At 51.6% G+C, this 27973-nt stretch overlaps 4 protein-coding genes and 3 non-coding genes across 9 annotated transcripts in view; 6 read left to right on the forward strand and 1 right to left on the reverse strand.

Moving 5' to 3' along the window:
* The window catches only part of RNF220 (ring finger protein 220), a 229797-nt gene extending 225055 nt beyond the window's left edge, over positions 1 to 4742 (forward strand). For all 3 annotated transcript variants that reach the window (XM_069862965.1, XM_069862966.1, XM_069862968.1), the window contains one exon: positions 1873 to 4742. In XM_069862965.1, coding sequence (XP_069719066.1) covers positions 1873 to 1944 — 72 coding nt within the window. In that variant the 3' untranslated portion in view covers positions 1945 to 4742. The remainder of the gene's footprint in view (positions 1 to 1872) is intronic.
* The window catches only part of RPS8 (ribosomal protein S8), a 145746-nt gene that overhangs the window by 90666 nt on the left and 27107 nt on the right, over positions 1 to 27973 (forward strand). The window lies entirely within an intron of this gene.
* Positions 8628 to 14949, reverse strand: TMEM53 (transmembrane protein 53). The gene is made up of 3 exons (XM_069862990.1): positions 14862 to 14949; positions 13477 to 13589; positions 8628 to 11645 (listed from the first exon to the last, which is right to left on the reverse strand). Exons 1-3 carry the CDS (start codon positions 14917 to 14919, stop codon positions 10983 to 10985), a joined length of 834 nt encoding a protein of 277 aa, XP_069719091.1. The 5' UTR covers positions 14920 to 14949; the 3' UTR covers positions 8628 to 10982.
* Positions 18405 to 27838, forward strand: ARMH1 (armadillo like helical domain containing 1). Its single transcript, XM_069862189.1, is given in 11 exon segments — positions 18405 to 18610; positions 18996 to 19064; positions 19591 to 19757; positions 21305 to 21414; positions 25519 to 25624; positions 26084 to 26156; positions 26755 to 26847; positions 27124 to 27223; positions 27311 to 27367; positions 27370 to 27423; positions 27797 to 27838. Coding segments are annotated over 11 exon segments (1077 nt in total).
* LOC138723811 (U5 spliceosomal RNA) lies at positions 21510 to 21624 on the forward strand. The gene has a single exon (XR_011337937.1). It is a non-coding gene; the product is annotated as a U5 spliceosomal RNA (small nuclear RNA).
* On the forward strand, positions 23301 to 23415 carry LOC138723810 (U5 spliceosomal RNA). Its single transcript, XR_011337936.1, has one exon. It is a non-coding gene; the product is annotated as a U5 spliceosomal RNA (small nuclear RNA).
* LOC138723804 (U5 spliceosomal RNA) lies at positions 24719 to 24833 on the forward strand. Its single transcript, XR_011337930.1, has one exon. It is a non-coding gene; the product is annotated as a U5 spliceosomal RNA (small nuclear RNA).

Here is a 27973-nt window from a genome sequence, read left to right on the forward strand (position 1 = left end):
CTGAACACCTCCAAGAATGGTGACTCAACCACATCCCTTTGATAACCCTTTTTCTGTGAAGAAATTTTTCCTAATGTCCAGTCTAAACTTCCCTTTCTGTAAGACAATGGATGGGAGCAGCTGAGCTTTGCTTTTAGCAAAAATGAACTCCAGGGAAATCAGTGCTTCTTTGCACCTACGTGCAGCCAAACATCCCCCACTCTTATAAGAGCTAAAAGAACTGCTGAAGAGCCACTCAGTCCACGGTCCGCATCCAGCAAACTGCAGAGGCATCACTGAACTGAAAGGCCTCAGTTTTGCCACCAAGCTCCGTGCAAGCCAGCCAGCTCTCAGACAGCACATTGCACCCTCTCAGCTTCCTTGTCACGCCAGGCACTGGGCGTTAGCTGCTGGAAGGGCCCATGTGTCAGCGCTGAGCAAAACTCAGGGTGCTTGGACAGAGCCTGTGCTCAGTTTGGTTTGGCAGGAGGGTGTGTCGAGGCTGTGGTTAGCGTTGGAAGCCGGGGCATCACAATTTCCTGCGCTGCTGGTGCTGTAGGCAGGAGGCTGCCTCATAGCAGAGACATCTCTCTTGTCATTTTCCCCATCAACTGTCTGTCACATCTGCCAATCTAATGATGACCGGCTTAGGTTGACCCCGATTCTGAGGCTTATTAATACCTTCTTGCTGTCAGGCTCAGTGACAGACGGCACATCATCCCTTGTTTTATTTCATGTAGTGTTCATGTCGGCCACCCATTACCTCGCCCCAGCTAACATCACAGTTCCCTGGTTTTATCTCACCTTGGCAGAGCAGACTTGTCTCTGCAGCATCTGTGAGCTGCAGGGGGACGGACTGGGAGTCGTCTTCATGCCAGCAGCTCTGGGACGTGCGTAGGATGGCTGAGGCAGTCCCCTTGCCTGCTGCCCTGAAAGGGATGGTTCAACCCCACCATCATAGAATCATAGAATCACCAGGTTGGAAAAGACCCATCGGATCATGGAGTCCAACCATTCCCATCAATCACTAAACCATGCCCCTCAGCACCTCGTCCACCCGTCCCTTAAACCCCTCCAGGGAAGGTGACTCAACCCCCTCCCTGGGCAGCCTCTGCCAGTGCCAAATCACCCTTTCTGTGAAAAATTTTTTCCTAATGTCCAGCCTGAACCTCCCCTGGCACAGCTTGAGGCCATTCCCTCTTGTCCTGTCCCCTGTCACTTGGGAGAAGAGCCCAGCTCCCTCCTCCCCACAACCTCCTTTCAGGTAGTTGTAGAGAGCAATGAGGTCTCCCCTCAGCCTCCTCTTCTCCAGGCTAAACACCCCCAGCTCTCTCAGCCGTTCCTCATAAGGCGTGTTCTCCAGCCCCCTCACCAGCTTCATCACTCTTCTCTGGACTCGCTTCAGAGCCATGAACCAGGTCACTCATCCCAGCTGAAAACTGCACTTGTTCCTGCCTCTCAGTGACCCGAATGGGCTCATCAAGGGCTGCAGGGGAGCAAGGGAAGCAGAGAGGAGCAGATCTGCCCAGCATCCAGCAGTGACGGCGCAGCAGGGCAGGGAGCTCAGGCCAATCCCTCTGCAGAGATTCCTCTCCCTGGAGCTCCTGAGTTTGGTGACATGTCTTGGCTGCGGGTTTCAGCCTCCTACCGAGCTCCTGCCTTGTGCAGAGCCACCTTCTGCTGGAGACTGGAGTGGGGCTTGCAGGAAAGGCGAGAGAGGCGTTGGGGCATCCCCTCCTGTGGGGAGGGCACGGCTCTGTCCGGAGGAGAAGGGGGTGGCCTTGGTGCCCCTGCTCCTGTGCCGCTGCCCCCAAGGTCCCAGGCCGAGGGCAGGGTCGCACGCGTTGTCCTTTGCTGTGTGTCGCTTTCTCATTCTGTTTGTCTCCTCTGCAGGGTGCCAAGAAGCTCTGTCCCCAGTGTAACACCATCACGTCTCCAGGAGACCTTCGGCGCATCTACTTATGAAGGATTCAGCGGGAGGGCGGGACCCAGCTACTCGGCTCAGCTCATCACACCAAGGGGGGAGAAGAACGACAGCAACAAAAAAAAAAAAGACGTTTTAAAACTAAGAAAAAAAAAAAACCCAAACCAGAGACTCCGGACATGGACTCGAGGATACAGGAGCAGTGGGGAGCCTCAGCTCCCACATCCCGCATGTTGAGACCTCCTTCAGCACCTGCAGCGGGCAAAACCAAACCCTTTGTTGTGAAGCCCCCTTTTTTAAAACCAGTATTCCCCATCCACCCGTTCCCTGGAGCTGGCTTCGCATCGCGGATATGGCTCGTGAGACCTCCTTTGGACTGTGTTATTGACCACTCAGCCCCCAGGAGACTGGGGAAGGGACCCTTGACAGAAAGATGTTAAATAACCTGTAACTTGTGTTCTTTGTTCAGTTTTTTTGTTTGTTTGTTTCATTTTTATTTGTTTCAGTTTGGGTTTTGGTTTGGTTCTGTTTTGGTTTTTTTGTGGTGTACTAGTGATAAAAAAAAAAGGTTTAAAGAAAAAAAAAACCACACACCCAGGCAGAAATGAAGCACATGTAATATAGATTATATATGTTTACAATGTTGTGTATAAATGGGATAGACTCAAACATTACATACTAATAAGTTTCCCTTTCCTTTTTTTGGGTTGTATTTTTTTTAAAGAAGAAAAAAAAAATGAGCAGAGAACATTAAACCCATATTTTTCTTGGTTCAGCAAAGTTTTGGCATTAAAGTCATTAGTTTAAAAAAAGTATATATATACATATATATAATATAAATGGTTTAATGTTCTGTGGTGTATATTTCCTCATTCAGATATGAAGTTAACAGCTTTTAGTAACGGCTGTAGCATTGCCCGTAACTTACAGAACTTATGGGGAGTAGAGGAGGTGGATTTTTGTCATTAGTTGTAGCTAATGGGGCTATTTATAATAGAATCGTTATCCCCGGAAAGACACGGCTTTTAACTCCTCGCCGGGGGAGCTGGGGGGGGTTCAGCTCAGCCCCCTTTGCCTTTCCCAGCTGGGGAAGAGGCGAATGGTGCTGAGCTGGAGGGAGCAGCGTGTGGGAGCGCTGCCCTCTGCCCCAGCTTGGGGGGCCTCCCCGAGGGTCCGATGCCCCCTCCGAGGCCGTAGCGTCTGCCCGGCTTTGCTTTCCTCCTCTCCAGGCAGCGTTTGCCGGCTGAGGATTCCCGAGCTGCTCCCAGTGCCTGGGGAAGCGGTGGGTACGGGGAGGGCTGGTCCTGCTGGTGGCCTTGCCTGGAGAGGCTCAGCCAGTTCCCTGGCGGTGCTGGTTGCCCGGCACAAGCCCCGCAGAGCCAGCTCTGCCCCGCGCCAGCTTCTCCCGGCTCCCGCTCTCCTGCGTTTTGCAAAAGAGGATTTGGCACGGAGGCAGAAAGCCGAGCCAGCCCTCTCTCTTTGCCCGCATGGCCACCCCCAGGGCTTGGCGAGCAGAGATGCTTCCACCCAGAGGTTCCCCACAGCCCCAGCTTCTTCCACGCGGTTTTCCACGCTTTTCCCTGTCTCCCGTATCCTCAGCCTTAACCAAAGCTACCGTCTGGCCTGTTTTCTTTGTTGGTTGTTCTTTTATTTTCAGGACCCAAGAAACAGAACCTGCTCCATTTCCCATGTGCTGACTTCTCCCAGCCGCCTGCCGTGCAGCCCTGCCCGAAGAGAGGGAGAAGGGGAAGTTCATCTCCCCGTGTTCCCACAGGGTCATTCCAAGCGGATCCCACCGGGCAGTGCAGCACGGCCAGGGCGTTTTAAAACAGTCTGGACACAGCAGTGGATGAAGGGTTTGGAGCTGGATCCCCAGCGGTTTAGCAGAGAGCAGGTGCTGTCCTTGCCATCTCCCAAGTGATTTCAGAAGGATCCCACTGCACCCATTAAAAAAAAAAAACCCAAAGCAAAACAAATCGCAAGAATTCTGTTCTATAAGCATCTTGGCCAAAGGCAACAATTCCTAATGGGAAGTTTTCCGGGTCTCTAAGCTCTTAGCGGCACGGTGGCCTCTGAGACCAGAGAGAGCTGCGGCCTCCCCGTTTTGGGGTGCATCCCTGCAGAGCTCCCAGGGACCGGAGGAAGCCAAAGCACCCCAGGAGGCTCCTACCTCCCAGGAGAGGCTGCGGGAAGGGGCAGGGGCTGCAGCGCGGGCTCTCTCACTGTTGGGTGTCCCTCCAGCCAGCAGCACTTGGCTCGGGGGGGGGTGTAGGGAGCAGGATTTGGGAGGGGCACAGCTGGGCTGCGATGCCTGAGTGCTGGCGCTGGGGTCCTGGGGGAGGATTTGGTGAGAGGGAGAGGACAGGACCCCCCAGCCCAGCCCTTCCTTGCAAACAGACCCTGGCAGGGACCCAGGCTTCCCGGCCAGCGTTGCAGACCAGCCGTGTGCTCTGTGTACGTACATGTAAAACCATCTGTAACCGGCCACTGGTTCTTTGTTTTAGGGTGGGGAGGGTGTTTATTATTTTTTTAATTGTAAAGCTATCCCCTGTTTTCCAGGGGGGAGGGGGCTGCAGGGGAGGGAAGGCAGAGGGAGAAAGGCATCCCGGTTTGTAACTCGCATCCGCCGCTTCCCCTTTTCTGTAATGAGTTCTAAATGATTTTTAAGAAAAATAATTGAAATATTGGAGTTACCTATCTTTGCCCAAAGAATCCCAGTTGCACAAAGCGATATTCCAGTGTGTCGATGATTGTGTGTCGGTGTATATTATACAAAGAGGTACTTGTCACTCCCGTTTGTAAACTACATTTGACATTAATTAAACAAGTATAAATCTTCTCAGGCGCTTCCCAGCTTTCTGTTTCCCTTTGTAGGCGAGAGGCAGCGGAGGAGGCACCTGCAGCTGTGCCACAGCCCCTGGGTGGGGGTAATGTCCCAAAGGGGAGCCTGGTTTGGGATGCAGGAACAGATGCTGAGGTGGGAGGTGTTCAAGGGCAGGTTGGATGAGGCTTTGAGCATCCTGATCCAGTGGGAGGTGTCCCTGCCCGTGGCTGGGGAGTGGAACTGGATGGGCTTTAAGGTCCCTTCCAACCCAAACCATTCTACAATTCTATGACCTCTCCATAAGGAGATACAGATGGACGAGGTGCTGAGGGGCATGGTTTAGTGTTTGATAGGAATGGTTGGAATCGATGATCCGGCAGGCCTCTTCCAACCGGGTTATTCTATGATTCTATATAAAATAAAACATTAGCAGCCTGCTGTAGGGCTTGCAGGGGAGGTTTCCTGCCCCTCACCCTGGCCTCAGGCCTCCTCTGGGTTGAAAGCTGGCCAGACAGGGGTCCTGCTCAAGCCCCCCCTGCAGTGAAGCGTTTCTGCTCCACCAGGGATGAGGTCCCTCAACTTGCCGTCTCCCCCCCAAACAGAGCCAGGAGGGCAGGGTGAAGAGCACACCCCGAGGGAGCTCCCCCGTGATGAAGTCTCATCGGCTGTGTTGGCTGGGGCCGAGGCGCCCAGCCCCAACAGATCTATACATCCTGCATTAGGGGCTGCTGGTGCCGTATAGGGTTACCCCCCAGAGCAGGGACCGTGGCCGAGGGGGAGTGCAGGTCGGGTTCCCCCCGCCGTGGGGCTGGCGCCGATGCTTCGGGTTTACAAACATTTTGTAGAGGGGGTGATGGGTGTTTAACCCCTAGGGACGGGGGCTGGGGCAGGGGAGGCAGCGGGGACATCACAGAATCTTAGAATCACTAGGTTGGAAAGGACCCACTGGATCATGGAGTCCAACCATTCCCATCAATCACTAACCCATGTCCCTCAGCACCTCATCCACATGTCTTTTAAACACCTAAGCATCCTCTTTCTACCTGCAGTGGCAGAGGGGTAGGTTTGGCTGGGTTTTTTGGGGGAGCAGCAGGGCATCTCAGCCGCTGTCTGCTCCGCTTTCAGCCCAGAGGCCAGGGTGAGGGGCAGGAAACCTCCTCCTCTTCACCCCCCAAAGCCCCCGCAGCAGGCTGCTAATATTTTATTTAAAATATCTTTAGGAAGCGGAGGGCCGTGATGTATCGGATGTATTGAGAAAATGCTAATGTGTAATAGCGTGTGTCAGGGGCCTCGTTCATCACCCCGAGCCGCCTTCTGGGGGATCCATATCTAATTAACAGTAATGAATGAGGGAGCCCACCTAATGACAGCCCGCCAGTTTGTTATGGAAATGAGGCAATCCCATTAGGCAAAACACTTAATTAAACAAACTGCTCAGGGTGGAGGCTGGAGCAGGATGGGCACAGCCAGGCGGGGGCACAGAGGCTGCTGCAGCCCCATGGAACCCATGGCCAACTCCAGCGGCCGTGGGCTGAGGCAGCGAGAGGGACCTACCAGGTGAGGTCTGAGCCAAGAACGGGACAGCACGATGTTCCACATCCTCCTCTCATCTCCCCAGCACGTCGATGGGTGCAGAGGTGGCAGAGGCCAAACACAGATTTCCAATCAAACGTGTGTACTTGGCTCCTGCTCTATTGGCGCTGAAGCAAGAAGGGCTCAAGGTTAATTCCTTATCAATACCCTATCGGCAGCTCATTCATCACCCAGGCGAGGGCAGGGGCTGCCCACGCTCTCCCTGCCCGAGCCCCTGTGGCTTTGTGAGGGTGACCGAAGGGTGTCATACACCCCCTCTGCCCCTCAGCCCTGCCTGGGGGGCTCATCTCCAGCTCAGCTCTCTCCCCACGGCTGAGGAACTCGAGAGAACCCCCGAGGTCCCAACTTGTGGGGTCACCAGAAGCTGGACTATGCTCTATCTAACCGCAATATTGCACAGATTTGCTTCGAAATAGATACCCCTCCCTGGGTGACAGCGCGGGAGGTGATGCCACCTGCACTGCTGATGCAGGAAGGACAGCAAAGCTGCTTCTGCCATTGGACTTTAGGTTTTTAATGTTCAGTTAGAACTGAGAAATAGGCTCTAGTACAACTTCCAGGAGCAGGCAGCACTCAAGCTAGGCGTTTTATATTCTATTGTTGTCGTTATATCTATATATAATATTCTATACTATGTTGTTTTTTCTATATATGGCAGAGGGGTTGGAACTGGATGATCTTTAAGGTCCCTTTCAATCCAAACCGCTCTATGATTCTATGATTAACTCACAATCTCTGCTTCTAGTCATCAGAGTTTGTTGTTGCAGGTCTTTCTCCTTGTCCGGAGAAGGGATCTTTTTGCAGGAGATGCTCTCAGGGACACAGAAGCGGGGGGCTGAGCCGAGCTGTAGGGGTCTTCTCCAGGCTCTGCTCCGCTTATCTCCCGAACCAGAGCTCTCTCCTCGCAGGAGAGGGGGCTGCTGCCACCTCGTGGAGCCCGAGCATCGCCAGCCACCCTGGACCAGCTCCCTCCTGCATCACCTCCGTGGGGCGGTGGGGACCAGCCTCCTGCCTCTCCCCTGCAGCTCATGGGGCTGGGCTGCTTCCTGGGGAGCCCAGATAGAAGTTCTAGGGAGCAGAAGGTGGGGTTGGGTCGCTCGTTTCCATCTCAGGTCATCGAGGCTTTTCCATCAGCAGCAGAGCTTTGCACATCTGAGACTTCCCAACTCGTACAAAGATAAGAGTTCAGTCCGTGCTGCCCCAACACACAAAAATGAAGAGCAGATTTGTTTTAAAACACCTCTGCTCAGTGTGGAGACAGGGCAATCTTTGCCCTGGAGGGCTTGGTTTGCATTACTTATCATAGAATCATAGAATAACCAGGTTGGAAGAGACCCATCGGATCATGGAGTCCAACCATTCCTATCAAACACTAACCCATGTCCCTTAGCACCTCGTCCACCCGTCCCTTAAACCCCTCCAGGGAAGGTGACCCAACCCCCTCCCTGGGCAGCCTGTTCCAGTGCCCAATGACCCTTTCTGTGAAGAATTTTTTCCTAATGTCCAGCCTGAATCTCCCCTAGAGAAGCTTGAGGCCATTCCCTCTTGTCCTGTCCCCTGTCACTTGGGAGAAGAGCCCAGCTCCCTCCTCTCTACAACCTCCTTTCAGGCAGTTGTAGAGAGCAATGAGGTCTCCCCTCAGCCTCCTCTTCTCCAGGCTAAACAACCCCAGCTCTCTCAGCCGCTCCTCATAAGGCCTGTTCTGATCTGTAAGATCTTATGCTGAGATGCTCCCCACTGCTCCAAAACGTGACCCCTGGCTGAGCTGGATCGTGCCCCTGGTGCCACAGGGCACCCTGGCTGCACCAGCAGCTCAGCACCCTCCAGCCCAGGCACATCACTAACCGAGCAGCTTTTTCTTGTTTAAAACCTTCCTGTAACATCGCCGCTGCCTGGGGAGAGAAGGCAGCCCAGGGGAGCGAGCTGGCAGCCAGTCCCCGCGCGAGAAACACTCACAAATGGCTTTTGTTGCTGAGGAAACATCAATTTGTCTCTTTTGAAACTGAGCCTAGCTAGCAAAGCGGCCCCTGGGCATCCTCCTCTCCCCTTCGAGGCTGCTCCAGTGTCTGTGCACAAGGCATGGAGTGGAGGAAAACAAGCTCCAGGCTCCCCAGGCACAGATTGCCAGTGCCACATCCCACTCCTCTCTCAGAGGCGAGCCCAGGGGTGCCCTGTTTTCCCTCCCAAGGAGCAGATGCCTCTCCCATAGCTCCTCTCAGACATTTACCTGGATTTGCCAAAATATCCCAAACCTTTGGCTTTCGATTTTCAGGCTGCAGCTCTTTAGGCTGCAGCAAAGTGTGACAGTTTAGCAAGGATTAAGGGTTTGAGGCTGGGTTTTTTTTTTTAAATCCAGTAGCGCTTGGATCAGTTCTGGACCACGTGCCTTCAGGCTTCAAGTTATTAACCTTCTATTTCAAATAACAAGCAACAGAAATAAAGAGGGCAGGAGTGTGCGTGTGGGAGCAGACACGCTGTATGGGAAAGGAGAGGGCAATACATCACACAATGCATTTAGCACGCTGCTCACAACCATCATTAAAACTTGCAGGGACACAGAAAACAAACCCCACACAAAGCACTAGTGCTGAAAATTTCCTCTAAGTCACTGGCTTGCTCGAGTTCCCCTCTCCTGTGGTGGAAAGGTGAGAATGGAAGGTTTAGCTGACACACAAGGTTCTTCCTGAGGGAGCTTTGCTGTCCCACTGCTCAGGGACAGAGAGTTTAGCTCCAGCTCCTGCCAGCCCCACTCTGCAACAACCCAAGTCCTTAAATAGGAGTTCAACGCCCCCAGCAATAAACAGCAACAGCAGATTCCCAGCCCAGCACAACTGTATTAATTCAGAGGTGTATATTATGGAGTGTTTAACTGTTCCGTAAATACTGAACCTGTAGAAACCAGCATGAGGGCAAGTGCTAGTTAAACAACCTTTATCACCTTTGCTCTCCAGGAGTTCTCACAGTGCCACAAACAGGCTGGATGCTCAGAAGACACAGCCCAGCTCTCCTGGAAGGCAGGGAAACAGATCACAGCTCGGGAATTACAGCACTGACAGCACAAACTAGGCGCCTGCTTTAAAAAGCTGGAAGATCTCCAATGGGCTTTTTGGGGATAAGAGTCCCTAGGAACAAGAATTTCTTCATGAAACATGGCAGGCTGAAGATTACCTTACCGCAGGGCAGCTCTCACAGTGCACGCGCAGTGGAAGCTGAACTGGGATCACACCTACAGAAGCAGCAAGGGCTCCTATCCTGGAGCCAGTTTTCACTTAAAAAAACTTGAAGACAAACCAGGCCATCAGCTCCTTTTCAGTTAATTCTCAGCTAGGCTACACAGCCCAGTCCACCCTTTAAAACAGCATCAAACACCTGTAAAAATCCTCGTGCTCTTTATGTTTCTACCTCTCAAAGGCAGCCCTTTCTTCAAACAGGCTCACATCCCAGCCCTCCAGAGCCTGTTCCCAGCAATCTTTGGGAATTTAAAGTTGGCCCTGTCCACCACATTATTAATTAGCTTGCAACGCTGAGACATGGTGTAAACATATAAGCAGGCTCTCTTCTGCCTTTATTCCTGCTTCTCCTCCAAAGAAATAACCAACCCCAAACCAAACACGGCTGAAGCGCAGTGCAATGAGCTACTTTTTCACTAGGTGGAAAGAAATAATTCCACATATTACAAGTACGTGCTGCACAGGCAGCAAAGACTGATCATCTGAAGAGAACATTATGGGGAAAAGCATCAAACCTCATGGTCATTTGTGGGCTGAACGTGATTTAAGAAGCACCCAGTATAAATCATAACTCCAAGAGACAGTTTCATTTTTCTCTGCAGCTCCACCTTTCTATTTCTAAGGTCTTCTGGGTTACAGCTGTGCCAGTTTCCCTGCATTTCCAGATGCGCAACAGGGGCTGCTCAAAGGCACACAACAATAAATGAGCAGCTCTCCAAGAAAGCAAAACCACTCGGCAGAACACACAAAAGACTGGAAGGAGGAGAAACAAAACACAAGACATATAAAAAAAGGTGAACTTAAACCTTGTGGCTGAAGAACACAAAAGTTATCGCAAATATTTGTGTTCCCAGTCAAGGATCAGAGCTTTGACAACTCCATCTCAGCTATTTAATGGAAGCAGATGACAGTCTGGTAATACTGCCCTGCACGCAGCTTTTCCAGGTCTTACACCTGGTTTTTAGGCCTGACCTCCTGCAAGGAGTGTAATAAGAGCTGGGACACACTGACAGAAAAGGCCTGCAGAGCTGCTTCTGTTTGCTCATTGCGAGATAAAAGAAATGGCAGAGAGGAAAAAAAAAAAGACATGGAAGAGCTGTATTGTAAAATCAGTACAAGGCAACAGAACATGCACATTGGACATCAGGGACAAGGAGACAAAGGAAAGCAGAGAACAATAGGAGACAGGAAGAAACAAATAACACTCCCTGTGAAATTCTAGTCCGTGACACCTTTGTAAAGCACATCAGCTGCAACTGTGCTAGGATTTCACTTTCAGTACTTTAAATTAATCCACCTCTACTGCCTTCAGAGTTGTAGATGATGGCAAAAAAATAAAAAAAAAGCTAAGAAGTCTCTATTTTTCTCCCTCCAAAGACACGAAGACAAAGGGGTGACGCTGCAGAGCCAAACAGTGGAGGTTGTTACACCACTAATCAGTTGAGCCCCCGACACAGTCGGACAGGAAAGTCGTACAGAGGTTGCTGTAATAGGTGGGATACGCCCGCATGTGGCTGACATGAGCCGAATCCGAGAAGTCTACAGCTTTCACAGAGACGCCGAGCTGCTGTCGGGCATCAGCCATGTGCTGAACGTCGCTGGAACTGATGATCGCATCAGCTTGGGAATAGAGGTAAAGCTCCGGCCACCGCGAGGGCGCTTTCAGCAGGGCATCATAATGGGTCTCGTGGATGAAGCAAGTCAGTGGGTACAGCAAGATCCGCAGCACAACAGCCGCGGTAGCAAAAGCAAATAAGAGGAAATACTTGAGCAGCACATTTGTGGATACCAAGACAGTTGCCAAGGCACGAAGGCCTCCTCTCAAGTTTCTTCTGCCAGGGGCGCTATCAAAAATGGTGCCCACTACTTTGAGGTTCTCAAACGGTTTGTGAGTGCGGAGCGCCTCGATGATGTAACGGTACAGCATGACACCACCGTTGCTAAAAACATGAAAGAGAACCGGTCTGTTTTCCACACGGTAGTCGAAGAGCAGCTCCAGGAGTCGCCTGGCTTCAGTCTGGAGGGATCTGATGCCAAAGGTCTCAGAGAAGAATATCATCCTCCACGGAGCTGTGTAGCGGATGACATTGCAACCCTGAAAAGAACAGAAAGAGACTCCACGCTCACTTAGGCTGTGCTGTAAATTATACGGAACAGGCAAGCATCAGCACAAAGAAGTGAAAAGGTGGGGCTTTCTTTTGGAAATCACAAGGCCAGAAGAAAGCCTTTAGTACCAGCAGCAAGGCACCAATATGAATAGGATTATATTAATCATAACAGCACACAGTATTATGAAAAGGTTCCTACAGTTCCAGAGGCCTGGATTTGGTGATGTTTGAGATCCTTTCAAACTTTGTGCTGTCACAGCCCCTTGGGACACTGCCACCCAAGCTTTCATGAGTGTTATTCTTCATCCAGGAAGGGAAAACCATCTCCCTGATTCACAAAGCTTCGGCATCAGCCATTTGGGCGAGAAGGGCCTGCTCTGGTTCATGACACTGAAACAAACATAAGGAGAAACAGGAACTCCCTCCTGTCCTCAAGCAGTACTTGCTTGCAGCCACCTCTAACTCTCACCCACAATCAACACTGACCTGATAAGCCTTTCTGATCCACTACACCTGTGCAAATGAAGAACACTGGATCAGGGATTCAGAACACCTGAGCAACTGCCTTTACACTTGAGGCCTTACACTTAGGTGTAGATTGGGAAATGGAATCCTGGAGGAATTTATAAATAAAGCAGATGGAGCTATGTTTATAAATGCTTTAGATCTTGCCTATCACCTAAACTCACTGCCATCACACACTGAAAAACATAAGACAAAGTCACCAAGACAGCCCTCCTGCCCAGAGCTCCCTAAACAGCGAACGAGGAAGAGGAGGGTATCAAGTTCTTAAACCAAAGTCTTCCACACCATCTTGCCACGGTTGCTGCCATTTCCTTAATGGGGAGCTAAGGAAACGCTTCTTCTCCTTTCTCACTCTTACTGCCTTTCTGACAGAAAAGTATTTTCAGCAAAGCTGGCACGCTGCCATGCAGTGTGCTCCTCATGGGCTCAGCAGCATCTCCAAGTCCCCAAATCACTCAACAATTAATTCTGCACTAGAACAAGCCAATTCATGACTCTTGCACTGGATTACACATTAACAGTAAACTTGTTAACATACAAACTTTGCCACCTATAGCTGAAACAGATTTGGATAAACCCAAGATCTTTGCAGGCTGACTGAAAAAAAAAAAGAAGTCTAATGTTTCACTGGGTCCCCATATAACAAGCTGGGGTCATTCCAGTAAAAACCACAATCAGAAAGGAAAATACTGTAACTCAGGGAACAAACAATGGGATAAATCTCTCTAGTTCAAACACAAGTTGTTCCTAGGAAGCAGGTATGACTGTCACAGGGTGCCTCTTTCAGACTAGACAGAATGAATTTGGATTACAACATTTAGATGAATCATCTTCACAGGAAGGAAAAGCCAAAGAAACAGATGCTGACGTGCTCTGTCCTTCCTCGGCCTGGCCTCGCCAAGCCTGCACTGTGGCCTGCTGGCAAAGAGCAAACGCACAGTCGCTCCCCCATGTTTACTGCTTGGAAAGCCAACACAGTTCATGTCATTCCTGAATAATCGCACCACCTCAGAAGCCTTAAAACACTCCAGTGATTAACACAAAACCAGAAGTTTCTCCAAGGAAGTATCTTTTTCCCAGCTGCACGCACAAAGATGACATCAGCAATGTTAGATAACGCTGCCTTGGCTCTGAGAGACAAGGAGCTTTCAATGATAAGAAAGCTTGCCACTCAGCTCCAACAACTCTGCAGGCTGAGAGAGGCTTTAGAGCGATTTTACCAACATGCAGAAAAGAGGCAGTTTCTCAGAGAGCTCTCCAACAGCGTGATGAAAATATAAATAAGCTACTCACCTTCTGACTGTAGATTTTGCTGTATTTGGCCAGGTATCTGTCCTGGCAGCCTGCCCAACCAAGAAGGATGACCACAGGCTGACTGTCTGGATGCCCGCTCTCCGTACTGCTCTCTGGAACAAATCACAAGATTTGAAATAGCTGTGCTCCAGTCCACCAGAATCAGAATTTGTGGCAACTTGTCTGGTTAATAAAGTTTAAAGGCAATAGTGAAGTGGATATTAGCTTAATTAATCAGCTGGTTATAAATATTGCCTCCTCCCAGCTTCACCACGTGGGCATGCTCGGTAGGACAGCACAGCTGCAGTCCCCACAGCTTCCCAAAGCCCTCCACTGACACAGAGCCAGCAGCATGCAGATCGCTACTGGGGGCAGAGATCCCCTCTTCACGCCTCCAGGGAGCTGCGGAGGCATCAGAACCTGCTGCCCCAATCCAGCGAGGACAGGAAAGCGTCCTGCCCTGCCCTTCAGGAACACCAGACACTCAGTACAGCACTACCACCTCCACAGCCCCCTCTTCCCATACCCTAATGGGTCCCCTCAGCCCAGCATGTCCCCACACACCCTGATGGGTCCTCCCAGCCTGGTGTCCCATCCCATTCCCCCTCATCTACCCTGATGGGTCCTCTCAGCTCGATCCCACTCTTCCTCCACCCTGCTGGGACCCAAGTCCCAGTCCCACCACAGCTCACAGGTGCCCTGGTCCCTCCTGTCACTGGGGTCTCCCCTTTCACCCTGACAGGACCCCCCAGCCCGTCCTCCCCTCCTCCACCCTGATGGGGCCCCCAGTCCCTTCTGTCACGGGGGGTCCTCCAGCCCAGCGTCCGCTCCTTTCACCCCGACGGGCAACCCCTGCCCAGTGTCCCCCAACTCCTCCTGTTCCTGGAGTTCCACAAGCCTGATGCTTTCTCGCTTCACCCTGACAGGTCCCCCCCCAGCCCAGTGCCCCCCACCTCCTCCACCCTGATGGGTCCCCTGGTCCCTCCTGTCACTGGGGGCTCTCCAGCCCGGTGTTCCCCCTCCACCCTAACTGGTCCCCTGGTCCCTCCTGTCACTGGGGGCCCTACAGCCAGGTGTCCCCCCTCCACCCTAACAGGTCCCCTGGTCCCTCCTGTCACTGGGGGCCCTCCAGCCCAGTGTCCCCCCTCCACCCTAACAGGTCCCCTGGTCCCTCCTGCCACTGGGGGCCCTCCAGCCCGGTGTCCCCCCTCCATCTTGATGGATTCCCCAGGCCCGCTGTCCTCTCCCCCTCCGCCCTTATGGGACCCCCGGCCCGGTGTCCCCCCTCTCCATCCCGACGGGCCTCCCTAGCCCCATGTCCTCAGGCCCCTCCTGCCACTGCGGTCCCGTCCTTCCTCCTCCCCCCGTGCCCGCTGTCCCCGCACCGCGGGCCGGCCCCGGCGCCAGCTCCACCACGGCCGCTGACAGCCCGCGGGCGCCCATGGCCGCGCCTCGCTCCCCGCCGCCGCTTCCGCTCTCGCCACCGGAAGCCCCGCCCCCCGCGCGACCCCGCAGCCAATGGGAAGGGAAAGCCCCCGCCCCTCGCCCCGCCCTGCCTCCCGCTTCCCTAGCAACGCGTCCTTAGTAACCGGCCCCGGCCGCTCGCCCCGCCCACTGGAGGCGGAAGCTGGCTCGGCTATTGGCCGGGGCGGCGGGGGCGGCTCGCGATTGGCTGAGGCCAATGCCAGTCACTGCGCGGGGACCCGCCCCCTGGGGCAGGTGTGGGGGTCGGGATGAGGGGAGGGGATGGGATAGGATAGGATAGGATAGGATAGGATAGGATAGGATAGGATAGGATAGGATAGGATAGGATAGGATAGGATAGGATAGGATAGGATAGGATAGGATAGGAGGGATGGGAATAAGGTGGGATGGGATGGGATGGGATGGGATGGGATGGGATGGGATGGGATGGGATGGGATGGGAATAAGGTGGGGTGGGATGAGATGGGTATAAGGTGGGATGGGAATAAGGTGGGGTGGGATGAGATGGGTATAAGGTGGGATGGGAATAAGGTGGGGTGGGATGGGATGGGACAGGAATAAGGTGGGATGGGATGGGAATAAGGTGGGGTGGGACAGGGTGAGCATGGGGGCTGAGGGGATCTGTTGTTCCTGAGCTGGGTGTTTGGGTGGAGGGGAGCAGACACGGGGTGGGCGCTGGGGTCAGGGGTGTGTGAGGGTCCCTGGGGTGGGTTTGGGGTGAGAGGGAGCACAGGGGCTATGGTTGGGCTGGGTCAGGTCTGGTGGGATGGCTGGGCCTGGCATGGGGAATGCGGAGGGTGCAGGAGATGAGGGTCTGGGATGGATGTGGGGTCAGTGCGGGGCCAGGCTGGGGGCGAGGGGGGCTGGGTAGAAGGCATTGGGGTACACTGAAGAAGGTGTGTTGTGTGTGAGGAAGGTTGTGGGGGACTTGAGGTATGCCACGAGAAGATGAAACCTACTAGGGATGAAACCTACTAGGTTTTGCTTGAGGCTGGGCACAAGCTTGCCATCGCTCTGTCCTTCCATGAGTCCAAGGCAATCAGCCCATGGCACTTCGCACTCAGACTGAGGCTAATCTGCCTTCTGATCTCAATCTGACGATTTAACAGCACTCTGGATGTCAAGAACAGCTGAACTGCAAGAGCCAGTTCCTAAATCTCTTGTGTTTTTCTTGGCAGGAATAAAGCACTGCCCTGACCCAGCCTTGTTTGGATTATTGGGTCCAACGTACTAGGGTACCCAACACTCTTGAGAGCAGAGTTTGAAGCCAACAAACAGGAGTTATGTGCCGATGCTAGCACTGACAAATTACTCAGGCAAGTCGTTTAACTTCCCTGTGTCTGTAGGTTCCCATATGTAAAATGGTCATAATAAAAATATTCATGTACATTTTCAGGGTATTTTGCGATGTCAGCTTTAAGACTACTATGTCAGCAGCTGCTGTTATCGTAGCAGCAAGGGACAGATACCACTTTATCCTTAGAAGCCTCGTGTGATCATTGTTTCAAGCTCCTTGTTTTGCCGTTGATTCATAGGCAAGCCCTTTGTATCGCTAAAATCCTCACGTCCAGAGTCTGGTGCTGGTGTTCCTGAATAGCAGGGGGTTACTGCAGCTTTATAATAAAAACAGGATGGCATCACACCACCGGCGTCTCAAACATAAATATGGAAACATTAATTTAGAATCAATTTTGGGATGTTTCAGACTGTAAAGTTCTTTTAACTAGATCTCTGTTGAGGACAGAGGAACACTTTATGGGACTGTAAATTTCATGCAAACAGTCTCTGTGAAATACAGATTCCCCCTACACAGTAGCTGTTCTCTCGGTATCAATCATATGCCTGCAAGTAATGTTTCACAAATATTCTGTAAATCACAGGAAAATGTGAAATATGACTTTCACTTGACTGTTTCACCAGAAGCCCCTAACAGGCCATTCTCCTGTCAGCACTAACATTTGTTATGGCTAATAACATTTTCAATCACAACTATTTTGGGGAAATGGATTTATTTTAAACCTGCTTCCCCGCAAAGGAGATCCTAAAAAGCCCTGCCAAGGACACAGGCTCCTTACAGAGCACAGACCGTTAACTCCCAAATGAAATTTCATCCTGTCTTAATTCTCAAGGGTTGATTCTTACCCAGCTTTTTGAAGACTTTGTTTGCTTGTTTTCAGGAATCGAGGTACGTGTTCACCCCTTGGTCAGCGTTTTCAGTCTGGTTCAGATAACAGCAACAGAAACTTACTTCTGCGCAGGTATCTTGGAGATACACTGGAAAAGATTTTGAAGTTTGCTCCACATTTCAGAGGAAAAGTCTTAACAACTTTGTAGATAGGAAATGGGTAACCTTAGCAACTTGTATTACATTGAGAGAAACTTCTTCTTCTGAAACCCAAAGATTTTGTGTCTAACTTTTTTTTTCTCTTAAACTACGCTTTAAATCAAACCTAAAATGGTGCTTTTCTTATGCAGGAAGTCAAAGAACTGTGTTAGACAAGGGTGAATCCCTTTCTTATCCTCAGGTACGTTGATACAGGTTGGTGCAGGACAGCACACCTTTGTTAACGCACCTGTCTGTACCTTGTCCCTCCTGCATCTCTGTATGTGCACAGATATTGATGTTTGCGAGGCTTCTTGAGATTGGTCAGTGTCTTAAAGCCAAACACAAACACGTCAGTGGAATTCTCTCCTACCTGAATGAAGGGAGAGCTTAATCCTCTGACACATCATCCTCCTGCTAAGCGCACCTACATGTTTGTCAAGCTGGAATAGGGGATAACATCCTGAGCCAAAAGCGTACCAGGGAAATTTTGCTAAATACAGATTGTTTTATCAAACACCTGTGTGAAGGGAGTGCAGGCAAGTGATGTTTCTGGAGCTTCTGTCTTCTTGCCTACAGTTCCTATCATTTCTGGTTTTCTTAGGTTGTTTGAAAATGTGCCACACAAATTACGTAAGAACAAAACAGAGCAAATTTCTGCCACTCCACAGGGTCTCAACCCCTTTAACCCTGTCACTCCCCATAAATCCATACATATTTGTGCTCTCATTTCACCCTATTCATTCTCTGGTAGGTCAGGTATGAGATGCAGTTTTCACATCATGAGGCTAGTGAGAAAACAAGGTTGGGAGAATGGGTAACATCAAAATGACTTTATTATCAGAGCAGAGAGCTCCACCTGCCCTGGAAATGAATCTCAAGTCTGTCACAGTCTCATTTTGTGGCTTCATACATACCAGGAACTCGCTTTTGCCTCAGTTTTCCTGTCTGAAAGAAGTATAAAGGAAAATGAGGTTAAATTAATGGCTAGTAAGTTTTTTAATATTATGTGCTAAAGATGCTAAATGTGATTCTGGTGACAATTCCTTAGTACAGACTTTTTCTACCTTCAAAGCCCATTTTTAACTTCTTTCTCACTTTTCTCTAGGCAGAAGAGATCATGGCTTCTGACAAAGAACAGGAAGCCACCAGGAAGCTCCGGGTTTTCTTGCAGAAATGGGACAATGCCCACAAAGCTGCTCGAAGCCACATCCTGGACAACTTCATTGAATGCCATGATGGCAAGACAGAACAAGAGCTGGAGCTGGAGTTCTCCCAGGGAGCCAGTTTATTTCTGGCTCGCTTAACAGCGTGGCTCAGGGTGACGTATCTCTTTCCTTGGACAGCTGGAGGTGGCACGTTGTGGTGGGATGGAGAGGATGGGAAAGTTCTCTACTAAGCATTTGTTTAAAGAATACGCTTCTGTATGGAGACATCCATACCCAGCCATGTTCTGCAGGGTTAAAAAGAACTGGCTGTCTATAGATGGAGCTGAAGGGAAAGTCATGTAACCTGTCTCTCGGGGAGCTGGAAGTAGAGTTTTTTCTCATATTGGGATGAGCGTGCTGCCTCTGTGCGCCTGTGAGAGGAAGGTCCATGCTTTCTCACAGACAGAGCACTCACTTCAGACACTTCAGAGCTCCACATTGCCAAAGGCAGCCTGGGGGACACCACAATGGTCTGTAAATCTCTCCTTAGCCTTGTCAAACAGCTACAGGTACAGCACATGCCTCAACAAGCTGCTCAAGTCCATTGGCATCTTCCTATCTGCTGCAAGTGGGTGAGTGTAGAAGGTCACCGCGTGCGAGGTGCCATGGGGAAGACACACAAGGGTGAGGGGCTGAGGAGATAAAAAAAAAAAAAAACAAGTTCTTGGCCATCTATTGGGAGAGCTGTGTAAGCGTTTCAGGCGAGGCAGGTCCCAGTGAGGCTTATGGTACAAGTTTCAAATGCTCCCAAAAGCAAATCCACTGCTTGTGGACAACTCCAGAGCCACCAGGTCACTGGCAAAATGTGGAAGGAGTGTGGTGAGGATCTGAGAGAGGACTGTGTGTGCCTGAGGTTCAATATCTGAAATGAGCACAGGGTAAAACGGGAGCTGGTGACTGGCTGGCAACAAAATGTGTTGCTGGCGGGCATCTGCCTCTGCAGTCCAGGCTGGGCCTCCTTGTGCTCACTCCCTGGGCACCACGCACCCACTGCAGCGGGGCAGCAGGTGATGGTCCCCCGGAGAACAGCGTGCTGACAGAGGAAAACAGGCTCCAAGGCAGGTGATGCTCCTGGCTTTGTTCCCCCTGTCCTTGCAGACACAGATATGTTATCGAATTTCTGGAGACTGGAGGAGTCTTGATTCTCCTGGAAATACTAGGGCTGAACCACCTGAAAGAAGAGGACAAAAGGGAGTCTGTAAAGCTGCTGCAGCTCGTCGCAGACACTGGCAGAGAGCATAAGGAGATCATTTGTGAAAGCTATGGTAGGCAGCATGTCCATTCGTTCTTTTTCCTAGCTCAGGCAAGGATGTTCTCCCTGACCTCTGGCCCTTAGGGCTGCTTGCCGCGCTGAGCCACTCCCTTCCCTCCACCTGCCAGCCTGCAGATTGCTGCAGCGAAAGAGTTCAGAGTCTTGGCTATTGTTGAGTGGCTGCATTTCATCCCCTTTCTCAGTTTTTAATGAGCTCGGTTTCTTTACAGGCATTTCCTTTGATGTGATATTGCTGTCCCACTGGTTGCAACTGCTCTGGTTTAAACCACAAACCAGTTTCCAATCTTACCTGCAATGTTTACCTCCTGCAGGCTTTCCCAGACTTCCCCTCTGGGCTGGGAGGGTTTTGTGGCTCCTATCTTTTGAAAGAGCGTTGCAATGGGGTTATTTTTTTTCCTGTTTTTTTCTCCTGGGCAGTAGAAGCCAAACTCGGTTAGTTATTCTGTAGTTTGTATTATGTTGTCAGAGGTTGTGGGATGATTCCTGCCTCCTCCAAGAGAGGCAAAGCAGCAGGATCAACTGAGGGGCCCTTAGCAGCACTGTTGGCATCTCAGTGCCAGGCTTCCCGCTTGCATAAACACCCACTAGACTAGGCTGCTCAAGGCCCCATCCAAGGATGTCCTTCCAATAATCCTTAAACACTCATGAATTCTCCCTCACTGGTATCCCTTTCCTTATTTCACCACAAGTTCTCAACCTTGAGTCGATTAACCACCGAGTTCATCATTTCTTAAGACTAAGTGTCTGCATCCTTGAGCAGAAGCCAGGATGTTTGTATATCACAGAATCACTAGGTTGGAAAAGACCCACTGGATCATCGAGTCCAACCATTCCTATCAATCACCAACTCATGCTCCTCAGCGCCTCATCCATGTCTTTTAAACCCCTCCAGGGAAGGTGACTCCACACCCTCCCTGCGCAGCCTGTTCCAGTGACCAATGACCCTTTCTGTGATTTTTTTTTTCTGATGTCCAGCCTGAACCTCCCCTGGTGGAGCTTGAGGCCATTCCCTCTCGTCCTGTCCCCTGTCACTTGGGAGAAGAGCCCAGCTCCCTCCTCTCCACAACCTCCTTTCAGGTAGCTGTAGAGAGCGATGAGGTCTCCCCTCAGGCTCCTCTTCTCCAGGCTAAACACCCCCAGTTCCTTCAGCCTCAGAAGATATTAAACATCTGCATGTCTAGGCAGATATTAGGGTGTTTGTAAGAGATCCCAAGGCTCTGTGTCTCTGGGACCAGGTTGTTTGCAGTAAATATACATTCATTGTGAGACTCCACCTGGAATCCTGTCCAGTTCTAGAATCCTCAACACAAGAAGGATAAGGACTGTTGGAACGGGTCGAGAGGAGGCCATGACGATAATCAGAGGGCTGGAGCACCTCTGCTATGAGGACAGCCTGAGAGAGTTGGGGTTATCCAGCCTGGAAGGCCTTAAGGAGCCATTAACGCGAAGCCCCTCCCCGCGCGGCGGGACCGGCCGGGCGCAGCCGCGGGCGCCTCATTAGCATGAGCTCATTAACATTCATCCCCTGCGCGTACCCAGGGTGCCTCGCGGGCCGCTGCCACCGACGCGGTGCCGCCTCCTCGTTACTCCCGGTGCCACCGGGACCAGAACGGCGGGAACACGCGGAGCTATCTAGGATGTGGGAGCATGTGGGGAAGGCGGGGGGATGGAGGGGGTGGAGACGTCGCCATGTTCTAGATAGGGACAGCGTCGGGTGGGTACATGGGCGAAGAACGTAGTGGTTATACTCTGGTTTCTCTTCAGATCGTATAAATCTTTCGCCTTTTACTAAAGATTTCCGTGGAGAGGAACAGTTACGAGTGTCGAGGAATTTTTTGAGGCTCCATTTCGGTGGAGCTGCCCCTTGGATGGTGAAAAATAGACTTGAATTATATTAGAGGAAAGAGGGTTTGGGGAAGCGTGGGTGTTGTGGGCAAGACAGCAGGTGAGAACAGCAGCGCCAGGGAGGCGATTTTGCCCCTGGGGAGGCGGCACCTCGAATCCTGAGTTTAATTCCAGGCCCCCTCACCACGAGAAGGATGTTGAGGCTCTGGAGCGAGTCCAGAGAAGAGCAACGAAGCTGGTGAGGGGGCTGGAGAACAGGCCTTATGAGGAACGGCTGAGAGAGCTGGGGGTGTTTAGCCTGGAGAAGAGGAGGCTGAGGGGAGACCTCATTGCTCTCTACAACTACCTGGAAGGAGGTTGTGGAGAGGAGGGAGCTGGGCTCTTCTCCCAAGGGACAGGGGAAGGATGAGAGGGAATGGCCTCAAGCTCCGCCAGGGGAGGTTCAGGCTGGATATCAGGAAAAAGAATTGCACATAAAAGGTCATCAGGCACTGGAACAGCTGCGCAGGGAGGGTGTGGAGTCACCACCCCTGGAAGGGGTTAGAAGATGGGTAGGCGAGGTGCTCAGGGATGTGGTTTAGGGGCAGATAGGAATGGTTGTAGTCGATGACCCAACAGCTCTTCTCCACGCTGGTGATTCTATGACTTTAACACGGGTTCATGGATGAGCTTGGAGCGGCTTCCACGTAACGGGACAGGGTATTAGAAAGCTGAGGCGAGACGTTTAACGAGGAGAGGGAGTGGTAGGATGAGGGAGAATGGCTTTAAATGGGGAGGGATGTGGGAATGCTTGTCGCAGCAAGGATTCTGCGTAGAGGAGGCAACAACAACCACTCCAACACCACATGGGTGGCAACTGATGGCCACAGGGGTGATTACAGCCACTGAGCAGCTTATTCTGTCTTTGACCAGAGAAGGAGAGGGCAGCTCCCCCGAAGTGGAGCTTCAAAAGAGGGATGGAGCACCTCCCATACAAGGAGAGGCTGAGAGAGTTAGGGTTGTTCAGCCTGGAGAAGAGAAGGCTGCAAGGAGACCTTAGAGCATCTTCCAGTACTGAAAGGGGCTCCAGGAAAGCTGGGGAGGGACTTTCTACGAGGTCATGGAGTGATAGGAATGGCTTTAAATTGGAAAGGGGAGGATTCAGATGAGATATTAGGAAGAAATTCTTCACAATGAGGGCGGTGAGGCACTGGCACAGGTCGCCCAGGGAAGCTGTGGCTGCCCCATCCCTGGAGGAGTTCAGGGCCAGGCTGGATGAGGCTTGGAGCAGCCTGATCCAGTGGGAGGATAACGGAGCGATGAGCATCCCCTTCTACCGGAACCTCGTTCCCCTCGCCGGTTAATCGATGAGCTCCGTGCCGGCGGTTACCGGGATCCTGCCCCTCCTCTCGCTCCGCCCTTGGCCCATTCATCAGCTTCCCCGCCTCATTAGCCTGCCCGCTTCATTAGCATGCCCCGCCCCAGAGCTCTCTGATTACCATACCCAGGTTGCTGAGCGGGGCAGACCCGTGCTGGCCCGCAGGCCACTAGCACCCCGGCACCCTGTGGGCTCGATCCACAGGGGCTTTGTAGCCACATGAACCCGGGGGACGTGGTGGGGATGGGGGTTGGGGGGGGGGGGGGTAGGAGGTCGCCGTATCCTGTAGGGCAACAGCCAGGAATGGGTACATCTCTGGGGGAGAGTTAGGATATACTCTGGTTTCTCTTCAGATCGCATAAATCTTTCGCCTTTTACTAAAGATTTCCGTGGAGAGGAACAGTTACGAGTGTCGAGAAATTTTTTGAGGCTCCATTTCGGTGGAGCTGCTCTTTTTCTGGTAAAAAAATTAGATCAAGATATTCAGAGTGGAGTGTGTTTGGGTTGTTTGAAATCACCCTGTTCCACGCATAAAGTCCCACTAGGTCACGCTGCTCTTATGCCCATCCAACCTGGCCTTGAACATCTCCAGGGATGGGGCAGCCACAACTTCCCCGATGTCAGAATTAATAAGTTTTGCTGCAGCTGCTTTGTATGTTGATGCTCTGGAGCGAATCTAGAGAAGAGCAACGAAGCTGGTGAGGGGGCTGGAGAACAGGCCGTATGAGGAACGGCTGAGAGAGCTGGGAGTGTTTAGCCTGGAGAAGAGGAGGCTGAGGGGAGACCTCGTTGCTCTCTACAACTACCTGAAAGGAGGTTGTGGAGAGGAGGGAGCTGGGCTCTTCTCCCAAGTGACAGGGCACAGGAAAAGAGGGAATGGCATCAAGCTCTGCCAGAGGAGATTCAGGCTGGACATTAGGAAAAAAATTTTCATGGAAAGGGTCATTGGGCACTGGCAGAGGCTGCCCAGGGAGGGGGTCAAGTCACCTTCCCTGGAGGGGTTTAAGGGACGGGTGGACGAGGTGTTGAGGGGCATGGTTTAGCGATTGATAGGAATGGTTGGACTCGATGATCTGGTGGGTCTTTTCCAACCTGGTGATTCTATGATTCTATGTTTAATTATCTTGTCATATAAATCTGTCTTGTATCGAAAGATAACATGCAGACAAATCTCCAGACGTGATGTTTAGTTGTCTAGCAAGATGTAGTTGTTTTAGGTCAAGAGATAACCTGAAGGAAGTTTCCAGACATGGTGGGATAATCCAAAAAATAATGAGTATTCTTTGAAGATTTATATGGTTCTTTGTCTAAAACTAGTATATATACACCCACTGCTTTTGTAAGAGGTTATGCCTTTTTTTAGAAGGGCATCCAATTCAGCGCTGAATTGTAAAATAAAAATATCCGAGCCGTGGCGGTTCTGGCTGTGCCCCTGCCCCTCACCCCTCCCCTCAGCTTCGCCTCGTTACTGTTCATCTCGTTACCGCTTGCCTCATTAGCGCGCCGCTCATTAGCATGCTGCTAATTTGCATACCCCGAGCTCCACGCGTCCGGCGCCGGGGCCGCTGGGGCTGCGGGACGAGGGGGGCGCGGGTGTAGGGATGGGGGGTGTGTGTGTATATTTTATATATATATATATGTGTGTGTATATATATATATACACACACATACATACGTATATGTGTGTTCCCTCGCCGTGACCAAAGCGGAGCGGGGCCGGCGGGGGATGCTGCGGGGGCGGAGCATAGAGTATACTCTGGTTTCTCTTCAGATCGTATAAATCTTTCGCCTTTTACTAAAGATTTCCGTGGAGAGGAACAGTTACGAGTGTCGAAAAATTTTTTGAGGCTCCATTTCGGTGGAGCTGCCCCAACGCTAGTAAAAGATAGAACGAAAATCGATTTTGGGAGGGGACAATAAAGCCCCATCTAGTTCTAACCTCTTTGCCATGGACAGGACATCTCCCACTGGATCAGGTTGCTCCAAGCCTCATCCAGCCTGGCCTTGAACGCCTCCAGGATGGGGCAGCAGCTTCTCTGGGCAACCTGTGCCAGTGCCTCACCGCCCTCATTGTGAAGAATTTCTTCCTAATATCTCATCTGAATCTTCCCCTTTCCAATTTAAAGCCATTCCTATCACTCCATGACCTTGTAGAAAGTCCCTCCCCAGCTTTCCTGGAGCCCCTTTCAGTACTGGAAGATGCTCTAAGGTCTCCTTGCAGCCTTCTCTTCTCCAGGCTGAACAACCCCAACTCTCCCAGCCTGTCCTCATATAGGAGGTGCTCCATCCCTCTTTTGAGGCTCCACTTCGGAGAAGATGCCTTCCCCTTCTCTGGTCAAAGACAGAATGAGCTGCTCAGTGGCTGTAGTCACCCCTGTGGCCATCAGTTGCCACCCATGTGGTGTTGGAGTGGTTGTTGTTGCCTCTTCTACGCAGAGTCCTTGCTGCGACAAGCATTCCCACATCCCTGCCTCTCTCCAAAAACCTGTCCGAAATGCAAATCCTGTGCTAACAGCAGCTCCTTTTTCCCCCAGCCGTCTGACTGCTGAAGGTGCACGTGGCTCTCAAGGTCTATCCATCCCTGCTGAAGGATCTGATTACACTTCTTATGTTGCCCAGGGAGAGAGCGTTCACCTGCCGCAACGGGTCTGCCAGAGGTAAAAGAGCTGACCAGGGCCTCTGGCCTGCCAGGACAACTAGGAAAGGTTTGTCCTGAGCTCCCTCACCTCCCTCTGCAGGGCTGTGACCGTTTGGGAGGAGGTGCAGGGAGGGAACAGCAGCAAGGGCTGCCCAGGTTGAAGCACTGCTTGCCCAGTCTGCAAGCCTCCAAGGACAAGGAACACTTCTAGCTGCAGATGTTCCCTTCCTGACTCCGAGAGCTGGTTGCAGTGGCGCAGGCTCCAAGAACCACGGCCGTGCTGCCACAGGCATCACACGCACAGAACTGTGCGGGGAACTACATATGATGCACAGCCACAGGGTTTCCCCAAGGCACGTTTCCTGAAGAAAAGAACATCTTCCTGTCATGCTACCCGTGTAATTCCACCTCCCCTCCCTTCTAACATCTTAGAAGCGTTTCAAAGCACCATTCTCACCTTTCTATGTTCCTCTCACAGACCCAGCTGCACTTTGCCTTAAGGAGCCTGCGCTGGTGTACATCCAGCAGGCAGCTGCTGCAAAAGCCATCGGGTAAGAAACTCTGGAGCAAAATCCACAGGAGCGTAAAAGTGGCCTTAGAGAAATTGTTCCTTTGGGTAGGAAAGTACAGGGACACATTCCTCCCAAGGAGCATTTACCTATTAACCTCTGGCACTGCTTTCTGGCTGAGCAGCCAAGCTCTGCCAAGTCTCCAGTACGAGGCTCTTTGGAGATGAGCTGTGTTCAGGAACAGGGCAGACCCTCTCTGCTACAGACGCAGGAGATGGCTTCAAGTTTTATTTATTAGAAGATGTGGAATCCCATCTGCTCTGGCCCTGTGTCCATTCAGTGCCTGTCGCTATTCCTTGCTGGAGGGAAGACTCGCACAGCCAATATGGTTGATAGGCAAGCTTTGTTTATTCATCAGAAGGCACGTGTTATATTGTGGCTGCTCATCAATATTCATGATTGTCAATACCTGATTGGTTCACAAAAGTTACAGTTGCAAGAATTCCCAACTTACCGAGCCTACTTCCTCATTCTACTTAACCACAACGTCCTGTTTTTGTGCAAAAGCTCTTGCCAAGGTCGGTCTGTCCTTGACAGCTCAGCAGAGCTCCTGAATGTCCATGTGCCCCCGCCCATGTAGCCATGCTTCCACAAGTGCCCCCTTTATCGTTGGGCCTGGAAGCAACGCGTGTCCTGCCAACACGGGGCTGCACCCACATAGCTGGGAGCCACAGTGAGTGGTGAAATACCCTCACTTAACACCAGCCACCTAATGGAAGGATCTAGTGCCTATAAGTGACTGCAGAATACTTGAGGAAAATGAGCTGTTCATGCTAAAATTTGTTCTTTCAGTACGAATTTCCTGCAGTGGCCACAAGATAGAGCTAGCAGAACATGTTTCCTGCAAAAGCAGACACAGAAAGCCTGTAGTGGTTGCAGGGGGGATACAAGGGTGTCCTCGGAGAAGTAAGGGTAGTGATGCTTGAGGCCTGGCTTTTTCACGGTCAAGAAACTTGCTAGACACACCAGGAAGCTCCTGCCACTTGTTTCCCTTTGTGGAGGAAGGCATAAAGGCAGCACTAGGACACACACTGTTCCACCACTTTATGGTGAACATTCCTCCCTTACAGGATCTTTTAGTAGTGCTCAGACCTTGGTTTGCCACTGCTGTTTGTCCATATTAAGAACCTAATGTTTTTGCTGCTTTTTCCATGTGCACAGAAATGGATCCAGTCCAAGCTGAAGAGCTTGCTTGTGCAATCTAGTAGACATCACCAGAGACAGTGCAAGGACGCAGCCCACAGCAGAGGTGTGTGCAGGGGCACAAACACTTTACTTTCAGGGGTAGAAGGCAGCTCAGGAAGCAGGAAACGAGGGTGGGAGTGTAGGGGGGGGGAGGAATGGTAGAAGGGTCCCTTTGTAATGTGATGTTTGTGTAGCTGTATCCTGTGTTGCTGCACCCAGGGACCACAGGGCTGGTTGGCCCTGTCAGAGACAAGCCCTGGAGTGAGCTGAGCAAACAGGAAACGGGGCAGCAGCACATGCCTCCCACCTGTCCTCCCCCACAGTGCCCCTGTGCCTGCTCCTTTCCCAGCAGACAGGCTGTGGGGGGCCACCTGGACCCCAGTTGCACACAAAGGGCCACAGCAGCACCAGCTTTGTGCTTCTTCCCTCAAATACAGGTTTGTGTGGGCTACGGAATGTATATTTTACCTGGCACATAAGCCATGGGGAAGATATGAAAAATAGCAAAATACCATCCTAGAGCCAAAGCCTAAGCAAACTAATGGTACGAGGGAGTAACCCAGGTCCATTCCTACTTACCTGATGTCATAAGAGCTGAGCCACTCGCTACAGGC

Source organism: Phaenicophaeus curvirostris, chromosome 8, assembly GCF_032191515.1.
Source record: "Phaenicophaeus curvirostris isolate KB17595 chromosome 8, BPBGC_Pcur_1.0, whole genome shotgun sequence".
In the NCBI taxonomy this organism is placed as follows: domain Eukaryota; kingdom Metazoa; phylum Chordata; class Aves; order Cuculiformes; family Cuculidae; genus Phaenicophaeus; species Phaenicophaeus curvirostris.